Source organism: Alligator sinensis, unplaced genomic scaffold (assembly GCF_000455745.1).
Source record: "Alligator sinensis unplaced genomic scaffold, ASM45574v1 scaffold1223_1, whole genome shotgun sequence".
Classification (NCBI taxonomy): domain Eukaryota; kingdom Metazoa; phylum Chordata; order Crocodylia; family Alligatoridae; genus Alligator; species Alligator sinensis.
Window position 1 is genome coordinate 1,849,404 of NW_005842062.1, and position 10,500 is coordinate 1,859,903.

At 40.4% G+C, this 10,500-nt stretch overlaps 1 protein-coding gene across 7 annotated transcripts in view; it reads left to right on the forward strand.

Moving 5' to 3' along the window:
- The window catches only part of FNIP2 (folliculin interacting protein 2), a 64,612-nt gene that overhangs the window by 27,776 nt on the left and 26,336 nt on the right, over positions 1-10,500 (forward strand). For all 7 annotated transcript variants that reach the window (XM_006023164.2, XM_006023165.2, XM_025203594.1 and 4 more), the window contains 4 exons: positions 1,957-2,083; positions 5,867-6,004; positions 8,114-8,214; positions 8,322-8,393. In XM_006023164.2, the coding sequence (XP_006023226.1) occupies positions 1,957-2,083; positions 5,867-6,004; positions 8,114-8,214; positions 8,322-8,393 (438 nt within the window). The remainder of the gene's footprint in view (positions 1-1,956; positions 2,084-5,866; positions 6,005-8,113; positions 8,215-8,321; positions 8,394-10,500) is intronic.

A 10,500-nucleotide genomic window follows, 5' to 3' on the forward strand; every position in this document is an offset into this window, starting at 1 on the left:
CAGCTTGGTTGTTGTCTTTTTAATAAATGCATTTCAGTGCTATTTTTAAACAAAAATGGTGTGTTTGTTGTCTTGAAGGTGATCTGCTTTAAATGTTTATTTTTACCTTCCAGTGTAACATGCCACTGCTGCTCTTTTATTTCCTTAATTACAAAAGCTTAGTTGCTTTAATTCACACTCATGCAAGTCTTGACCTATGGCCTTCACTGGTGTGTGGGTCTCTCTTTCTCCCCTTGCCAAAGTGTCAGTGCGTGTGCTTCCTTTCCTGTTTTTGAGAGCACAGCTTCCATATCCTTATGCATGATTTTTCTCTTCCTGATCTTTGTTATTAGTGTATAGTTAGCAGCCAGCTTTCTGTAATGTTGTGCAAAATACTACTGCCCTGAAAAGACCCTCCCCCATCTCAGAAATGCACAAGCAACTCTTTTGACAATTACTATAATATTGAATCAGTAAGCATGTAAGGAAGACTAATTCCACTACTATTATTCCTTCATCCCTACCCTTTCCGCATATTTTCTCTGTTGTAATTATGTGGTGTGCAAATTTTTGGTGTTACTTTATCAAAGCATAGTCTGCTCTTAATACTTCCAGTTAGTCCTTTTTGGATATTGCTTAATTTTATTACTTTTATCAGTATCTCTATATAAAATGGGCAGGGGAAGAGGATCCATGAATTATAAACTAGTTAGCTTAATTTTGATAGTAGAATAAACTGTAAGGTAATAAGCAGTGGTATCGGTTGGACATGACTTGTTCCTTACAAAATCTGGCCTACTGGATAAAAGAGAAATGGTAGAGGTGATGCATCCTGTCCTTTGACACAGTCCTGTATAATACTCTTATAAACAAACTAGGGCAGTAGGCTTTGGATGAAATTACAGTAAGATGGGTGCACAGCTGTTTGAAATATTGTATTCAACGTGTGGTTATCAATGGTTCACTGTCTAAACCAGCTGCAACAGGAGTCTCATGCATCTGGTTTTATTTAATGGTTTAGATAGTGGCATGCTTAAACTTTGTGGCTGACACCAAGCAGGGTAGGAGTTGTAAGCACTTTGGAGGACCGATTCCCAATTCAGAATGATCTTGACAAATGGGAGAGATGAAATTCAGTGAAGATAAACAAAGTGCTATCCTTAAGAAGGAGAAATCATATGTACAAATACAAAATGGGGGAATAACTGTGCGGAAAAAGTGGCAGAAGAGGTTTCGAGTATTAAAGTCAACCACCTGCTGACTAAGTCAATGCTGTGATGGTGTTGCATAAAAGATAACTCTTATTTTGAGAGAGATCTTTATTTATGACCCTCCTGCCAGTACCCAAGGTAATTGGTCTTCACTGAGAATGTTGCATCCAGCTGGGTACCATTTAAATAAGAGATAGGCAAAGGAGGGATAATCCAGGAGCAAGCCATAAGAATTAAGAGTCTTGGGAAAACACAACCTGTACAAGGCTGAACAACTAGATTTGGTTAGAAAAAAGACTGAGGAAAGAAGACAGAAGTTTTCCAGTATGTAGAAAGATGTAAAAAAGATGATCACTGGTCCTCCAGGTCCATGCGAGTGAGACAAGAAAATTTTACAATAAAGAAGATTTAAGACCAATATTAAAATAAAGTTTTTTCTTTTATAGTTAAGTACTAAAACAATTTTCCCAGAGAGATTGTGGAATTGCCTTCATTGTCCTAATTAGTTCTTAAAACTTCCAAACATCTGGCCTAGGTATATTTTGATTCTAGCTCAGAATCACTATTGTTATGACTTATAGTGATGATGTAACCCTAGATGACTTCTGAGATCCCTGCCAGCCCCATACTTCTCTGTTTTTTGTGTTGGTTCCTACAGACATTGGCTAAAAGATGCAATTGATGACTACCCACTGCCTTCACTTGTTTATGTTGCTTCATTCACTGGTAAAGTACTATAACCCCTACTTTTATTTGCAATCCACAGCTGGTCCTGTTCAGATTTTGACTTGAATGAAATCCGCCTGATAGTTTACCAGGATTGTGAGAGAAGAGGCAGGCAGGTCTTATTTGATTCCAAAGCAGTCCGCAAAGTTGCTGAAGTGGCAGCTCAGGTATGACACACTCATTTTTGCTTCTGTCCTGTGATTCTCCTTGTTTTGTGGCGCAATGTGGAAATCCTCTTTAAAATGTCAATTTAAAAATAATATCTAGACATTAAGAATGCTTGCAGCTGTTTGAAAAAAAAAAAAAAAAAAAAAAACCCCACACACACTTTACTGGAAAAAGCAGCGCATTATTACAACCTAGCTCCAGAGCGTGTGTATAGATCAGATGTTTCAGTGGGCCTTTTTGGTGCACTTGTCTAAAGCTGAGTCAATCAGCTATTAGATTAAAGGTGCCAAAAAGGCCCCACTGAAGTGCCTAAGATGTTGGGTGAACTGGATCCAATACAGACGTTGGGCAAGTTGTAGCCTATTCTGGTCACGCACAGGGCTCGGCACAGGATCATGCTGAGTTTAAAGTAAAGCTCTAGGATGATGGTGGTGGCGTTTTAGCTTTTGCAAGCAGCCAATGTGTCTATAACATTTTGAGGATTCTTTTTTTAAAAAACCCTGTAAAATGGGTCAGCTTACAGCTACACCCAAAAAAAAAACCCATTAAGATAACCCATACCAGCTTGACGTGTGTGTTACTCTCTCTCACAAGTGAGTGCCCTCATGCTCTCTCACACTCATGCTCTCACTTTTCCCTTAAAATCTATCACTGAGATAAAATGATATCAGCTCTACTTTGCTCACAAGCACTTTTGAAGTGATTCCTGTCTAAACTTGGCAATTTACCCAGCATACTTTAAATGTGTTTTTTTTCTTCTTAGGTAATTTCTCAGCTACACGTCCTTATTTTAGTTGGAGGTCATTTGCCTCCAAATACACTGGTCTACCTTTTAGGTCTCTGTAGATAAATCATTAATTTTTTCTACTAAAAAAACCTCTTATGACTGAGAAATGATATTGGGCCATTATTTAATTTTGCAATGTCATTATATTAAACACTCCTTAAGGAAGGAATTGCACAATAAAGGTGTGATATTCTCTCTGCCAGAATCTCGACAAACATTTCTTGGGAAATGACAGTTTTTTTATCCAGTCCGGATGGTATCAAAAGTAGTTCTTCCTTATTAGCTAGATATTTCTTCTTTTCTGTCTGGCTATAATTGTTCCAGTTATAATTGTTCTTGTTACACAGCAGTTTTATGAAAAATGGTAGTACTTTGGGGATTAGTACAGTTTATTGTGGAAATACTCGCTATAATATTCGTATAAATAGCAATGATTTCTGGAAATGGCCCTCATGAAACTGCTTAAATACAGCCATCTGAAACTGTATTTAAATTGAGCAGCACATTGAGCTGGCTTAACCAAAGCAGCAAGGGTTGCATGATGAGCATGGTAGACCATCTGCTTATGAGGTTAAATAGGTCAGAATGGCTGTATTAATCCGTTTTTTCTGTCATAAGCCCAGAACCAAGGTCATCCCTAGGTATCTAGAGGCTGATGCTCAGTGTTGAATTTGCTTTAGAAAACAACTGTTTATTTTCTTCTGTATATCAATGCCTTTATGAATTAAACAAAAAGGTTAAATCTCCCTTCAAAGTATTCCCCTGTTTTAAAGGGAAACTCTTGTTATGTAAATACTTCATTACATAATAAGAGATCACTTCATTGCATACTGGACATAAATAGCCCCTCTTCTTACAATAAGGTTAAATGCTTTAGAAAATGTGAATAACACATGAAGTACTGTAGTTAATACTACACCTACGAGACTGCTCACCTAGGCTGCGTCCCCATGAGGGGGAACGTGCAGTTTGCGGTGCCTCAGAGCCTTTTGAAGTGCCATGAAAGATGCACAGTACTCATGAATCCATTTGCCATGCTGCGTATTTGCAGTGTGGCAACAAAATTAGATGCCGAGAAATCCCAGTATCTAAAAAAACAAAAAAAACACAGCAGAAAAAAGCAGGGTAGCGCATGTGGCTGCAGAGTACACCACCAGAGCCACGCTTCAGCTGCCAGGCAGGCTCCGTGCCCCTGGAATGTCACTCCTGCTGTCTCGGGAGGCCCCCAGGACCCCTGGTAAGGCTGCTGGGGCCAGCCCAGATGCTGGCCTCCAGCTTCCCCTACCCAATCCAGAGCAATTTGCTATGTGCCAAAGGTCACGTGCAGAAGCGTGCCCAGGGACAATTAGCAGTAGCACAAATATGTGCTGCTGCTAGTTGTCCCTGGGGAAATGCCCCTAGTGTCCAAACCAGCAGCTGCGTTAATCTATGGTAAAATTACTTCTGACTTTGATGTGGAGCAGGATGAGCATGTATGGTATCCATTTTTTTATTGGTTGGGGAGCATCTTGCTTCCAATATCCTATTCTTACCTTAAATGTATTTGAGAAACTGCAGATTATCTTTTTATTTAACAGAAGTATCAAATGGGTAGCTAATCATGCTGTAACATGCTTAATACATTCTGCTCTAGCTGTTCCTGTGGGTAGTGTAGAGCAGTACACTTTATTAAGGCATTTTTGTCAATACCTTGTGTCAAGCACATGACTACTAGCATTTGTGCATTTATAACCCTAATGACAGTAACATTGGGATTAGATAAGCAGGAGTTAAATAAATGCAGCACCCAACAAAAGCTGTACAAAAGGAGTGTGAATGTGGCAAAATATGAAAGAGCAGTTAGCTCCATGTATACAGGGATAATATTTAATGTAGGAGGGAACAAATTCTGTGAGCTGTTTTGAAGTGGGATGGCTTCTCTAGAGTCTGTGCAGGGAGCCCAGCACCATAAGACCCAGATTCCTGATTGCCGTTATCGCCGTTAGTTTACATTAGGAGAACAACAAAAAAGTTATTTCAAAAACACTTCAGCAATGTTCATTCTTAGTAAACTATCCCTTGGATGGGTATTTTTTTATCCATTAAAAAAAAATAAACTGGCCACATACATGATAACTTTATTTAGCTAGCTAGCTACCTTCCTCAGGGAAACTATGGTACAAGTTATCCAACCATTTTAATTGCTGCAAGGATATAAGCAAAAAAAAGGTTTTTTCTGCAGTAAGAACTTCTAGAGCTGGTCAAATGCAGGGTAATTTTAATGTAAATCTGGTGTGTTGACCTTCTTTAATATTTATGAATAATCTGTGGCCAAGTGTTAATGAAAAAGCAGTGGATGTCTAAAAACGTCTATGCAGTCTCTACAAATTGTTTCTATATCATAGTTCTAATAAATAATGCACTGTTCACAATTTGTTATTGCTGGCTGTTCTTCTATTCAGGAAATACGCTGTTTAGTTTGGGACCAGAAGCAATGCCATGCAAGTTAAGTAAATAATTACACACTATGTATCACAAATGGTTAAAGAGAACAACCTGCAAGCAGCCCATCAGCTGAGATTTGTTTGCACAAACTTTGGCAAATGTTACAGATAACATACATCCATGGAAATGGGGAGTAATCTGCAAACAGAAAAAAGACAACTTTGCTATAGATAATTGTCTCTGACAAATTACTTTGACCAAGAAGACAATGAGCTGAAAGAACAGAATGCCACTTGGTATATTGCATGTATTTCTACAATAGAAAAATTTAAATGCAAAAATAATCTTGTGCTTTCTCTCCTCTCTCCTTGAATGTCTTTAAATCTTTTTTTTAAAGAAGAAAAAGATGACTAAGGTGACTTACTTAAATCAATAAAATACTTTTTTCAAAATATAATTTTTGTATCAGTGTGTTATTTATTTAATTCATTTTTAACAAAAACCCTTCAGGTGTTGAGAAAAATTTTAACATGAAGTTTCCTATCTTCATTATTAACCTGTTCTGACACAGAGAATATCGGAGGATGCTCCTGTAAAGGATTCTGCCAAGAGTTACCAGGCAAACAATGGCACCAACACTATTTCTTCCTATAGTCCCTCAGTGAGCTGTATGCCTCAACATTTCAAGGAACAGCTTCCAAAGTACCAGGTAAATGTTAACACATCTGAAAATTGTATATATAGCATTAATGAGCTAAAAATTAGTGCATAATAAATGCATTATCTCTACATTTTATCTAGAGTTTGTTGTGTATTTATTAAAAAGAACTTAATACCTGAAAATGCCTTTTTTCTTTTAAGGATGATGGGGTGAGTGTATCTGTATGCGATGTTTAGTCTAGGATTTTCTGACTTTCTAATGTTTACTCTAAACTTTTTACAGTTCTTTCTAAACCTTTTTAAATGCATCTCATGTCATATATTTGTAATGTAAACTCTTATTTGGTTTTAAAAAATTGTAAGTAGCTTATGGCACTGTATGTTCTAAAAAATTAGAACACATTTGTCCATATTTAAGTTTGTGGCCTTCATAATGTGAATCAAGTCTTTCATAACTTCTGCAGGAGCTGTTGCACTCAGCTGGTTCTGTTAAAGATTGTAAAAGAAACCATGGCAGTATGAATCAAGTCCATTTTTAACAGATGGTTTATTGTTAAAATGTGATTGCCAATTTCTACATTTAAATATTTCTGTCCTATGATCTCTGAAACCTGAAAAAAATGAAGGATGGTTCCTGCAAAGATTTAGACCCTCAGCAAGTCCCATTTAGGCTTTGATCTAGCACCACTTATGGTGGAATATGCAGAAAAAATGATGAAAGTCTATAAAAGTACAAGGCCTGAACATTTTTTTTAAATGCCTTTAATTCAAAGTGTGTGTGTGTGTGTGTGTGTATTGATGAGGACCAATTCTATAATCTTGCAGTTCTGGTAATTTTAGCTGCTACAGACGTGCTGCCCCACTTTTTTTTTCTTCTCTGTGTGGGTTTTTTTTGACACTGCGATCTCCTGGGGTCAACACCCCCTCCTCCCCTTCCCCCCCCTTGCTGCAAGGTAAGAGCATGGGGAATACTTGAAGTTGTGATGTGTGATGCCACAGACAGGTCTGCAGCACCACATACCACACAGCCACTCTCACCTGGACATGACCTAAGAGTAAAAAACTTGTTTGTGCACCTCCTGTGTGGCTCTAAAATTGCATACGTGAATGTCCTTAAACCCAGCAAATCAAGACTTTATGCAGTTTAGTTTTGTTTTGACTTTCCATTGCAAAGTATGTTACTGTCTTATGAGTGTTGAAAATGTTGTGTTTGTACTGGATGCATCTATACATGCACTTTACTGTGGAACAGACTAATTAGCTCCTCAGTAAAGCATCACCATCTGCATGTGTGCTGGTATTAGGGCATAGTAAATTTAATTAACTCTGCCATAAGATAATACTTTCAGGAACAGTACTATCTTATGGTGGAGTATTTGCGTGCATTGAAATGAACATGTAGATGGTGATAGGGGCTGGCTGGGGCACAAAGGTGCTAAAGTGCAGAGGTGCGGAGGGGGCTGCCTGCCACCTAACCCCACACTTTGGCACCCTTGTGCCCCAGCCAGCCCTGATGCTGCCACCCAGAGCTTGGGGCTGACCCTCCCCCAGGTCTGCTGCCAGCCTGGGGCTGCTGTGCCCTGGCTCAAAGTTTTGTTGCCCCATGTACACATGTAGATGCTGTGCCTGGGAGCAGTTGACTCCAGCACAAACTGCACCTGGGTTTATTGCTCCACCTTAATTGCATGTGTAGAGGCACCCAGTGTGTAGGAAGTTGATTCTCTTGGTAGGGCAGGTTTGTTTTTTTTAAATTGTCTTAGCATATTTTACCACCTGAGTTAGTGTTTTTAAAAGAACCATTTAAAACTTACTTTAAAAATGTTTTTAACCTCCAATGATATGTGAATATTAATACTGGGGTATACAGTACTAGGTATTTTGGGCCAGTTGGAAAGATTGGGGGGGGTATAATCTTTGCCTACTTCCTTGTGTTCCCATGGAAATGGGAACTAGAGGGCCTTTCTAATCAACTGAAATGAAGTGTGTGCTGAAGCCATACTTGCATGCTTAACCAGTGACACTTGGTGTGTGCCACTGCACCAAGAATCGGAGATTACCTTTATTCCACATTCAGAAGTAAGTTCTGTGGCAAATCAGATTAGTATAGACAACTGGTTATGAATGGTTGTTTTGTTTTTTTTCCACCCCTCGCTTGCAGTATACGAGACCAGCTTCTGATGTCAACATGTTGGGAGAAATGATGTTTGGTTCAGTGGCAATGAGTTACAAGGGTTCTACCTTGAAAATCCACTACATACGGTAAGTGCCCTCCTTTATGAGTATTACCAGGTATTTGGAAATGAAGGAAAGAGGAAGTATTGGAATTGGCGAGTCACTGAGATGATGGGGATTGTTTATCCTTTCAGCTCTCCTCCACAGCTGATGATAAGTAAAGTGTTTTCAGCCCGAGTGGGAAGCTTCAGTGGCAGCACAAACAAGTAAGAGCCGTTTTTTTTTTATTTATTTATTTATTTATTTATTTACCCTGCCTCTCTCCTTTTTCAGAGTCTGTCTGTTTGCTGCTTCTAAGCTTTACTGATATAAAACAGGGAAGCATGTACCTGTAAAAGGAAATGGTATAAACTTACTGTGGGCAAAGTTTGAAAAAGAGAAAACCTGAAACTGACTCTGAGGTTCACTGTTCTCATGCTGAATCTCTTCATCCCCCAGCTGGTGGGGGAATGGGATCCTTCAGGCTTTTCACAGTGTGCTCTGGGAAAGCAGTGCATTAAACTCAAAGCTGTCGGAGCTGAGGGCGGTCTAAGGCTATGGCCTGTAGCCTGGACCATCAGGTGGGTATTTTCCACGATGGAATAAAGTTAGGCACGGAAGCGTATTGGTTGTATAAAGAAAGCTTTACTTACACTGCCGATGGTCGCAGTGCAGGAAGGAAGACTTGCTTGAATTACAGTTGCACACAAATACACAGGGGTGAGATCTCTCTTCGAACCCAACCGAGATGAGTCGTCAGTGTACGACTCCACCAGCGCTTAACACGGGGGTACGTCAATATTTCCACGATGACGGGGAGTGGTTAGAGTCTGCTCAGGTCCCTAAGTTCTCCTCCAAGACACACGCGGAGTTTGCTAGGCTCCACAGCGTGCTTAGAGTTCCCCACGAGATGGTTGAGGGGTCCTCCAACTTGGGCGGCAACTGCTCTAACCTTTTAGTTTTGTCTAAGTTTTTGCAAGACGTCAAAGTTTTTATGGTTATGTCTAAGTTTTTACAGGATGCTTAGGTTTTTATGCTATGCTTAACTTATTATGGGTTATGTTATAGCACCTGTGTGTTTTTAACAGGGGGGGGTCTTTTATCTTATGTCTTTCATCTATGTGCAGAAGCTAATGTGGAAGCCATATGCAAGCCATGTCGGATACAGAAGCATTTTGCAAACAAAGGCATTATGTCTAAATTTAATCATTATGTTTAGCTTTTAATTGTATTTGTATCAATGGCGAAGTCACAAGTCAAGCCCTCGCTTCTCCAATGATGTTTTCTCTCTCTCTCTCGGGAATTCCCTCCACCACGCACTTTGAGTCCTGAACCTGTGAAAAGAAAAATCCTCAAAATGATAAATTGACCTATATTACAATATTGACATGGAACCGCGCGCTATAGGGCAGTCAGCTATTTTTGTCGCCACTTCCCGCTTTTTACAGCACACAGTACAGGTGCTCGGGCATGGCTCCACTTTGGACAATTTTTCTCTCGCACGCTCGTGGACACAACCGACGCGGAAGTAGATGGCAAACACCGCAGGGTTTTATCCATGTTCAGCAAGATGAAAACGTCGATGACAAAGTCGAGGAGTCGTCGTCTGGCTTTGTCGAGGAGTCGTCGTCTGGCTTTTCTGGATACTGAAAACCTAGTTCATAGGCCAGTTGCCACTGGCCTGCGTCTCCCAGGATTCGGAGTTGTTGTTTAGTGAGCCCAGAATGGTTTAGGAGGAATCCAAACATGATTCGCTCTTCGGGCGTTCTCTGCGGTTGATGATCAGATTCGCTATGGCTTGCGCCCTGAGCTTCGATCGGGTATGCAGTAGATTGACGCTCCCAGTCGCTGGGTGTTTTCGACTTCATAAGGATGCGCAGTCGCGAAAGCTGACGCAAAAGGTTGCTTACAGGTTGACCAACCATTGGGTTGAGGAAAATCCGGAGGACGACTGTGTTCTTTCCTCCATAGACCTCAACACAGGCTTTTACGCTGTTCAGATTTATTGAAACAGTTCCAGGATTTCGTAGATGGCGGTGAGGCCATGGCCTTCTCTGCTGGGATGATGTTAGTCCCAGTACACATGCTCTGGGGTTCCAGGAGCAGTATGAGATCCCAATTATGGCCAGCAAAAGTTGCTCCGTGCTGGCTTTCTCCAGCCGGCCGTCATGCCATGCATGAAATTCCTGACCAACTTGTCCTGCGGCAAGCGCCAGAAGCAGAATGGGCCAATGAGCGTTGAACGTCACTGTGTTGATGTTGGTGGCATGCCCTCCACTCCACGAGGCCCGCCGGATCAGGAAACTTGCTTCTTCCAAGTCCAGCAGGTCGGAC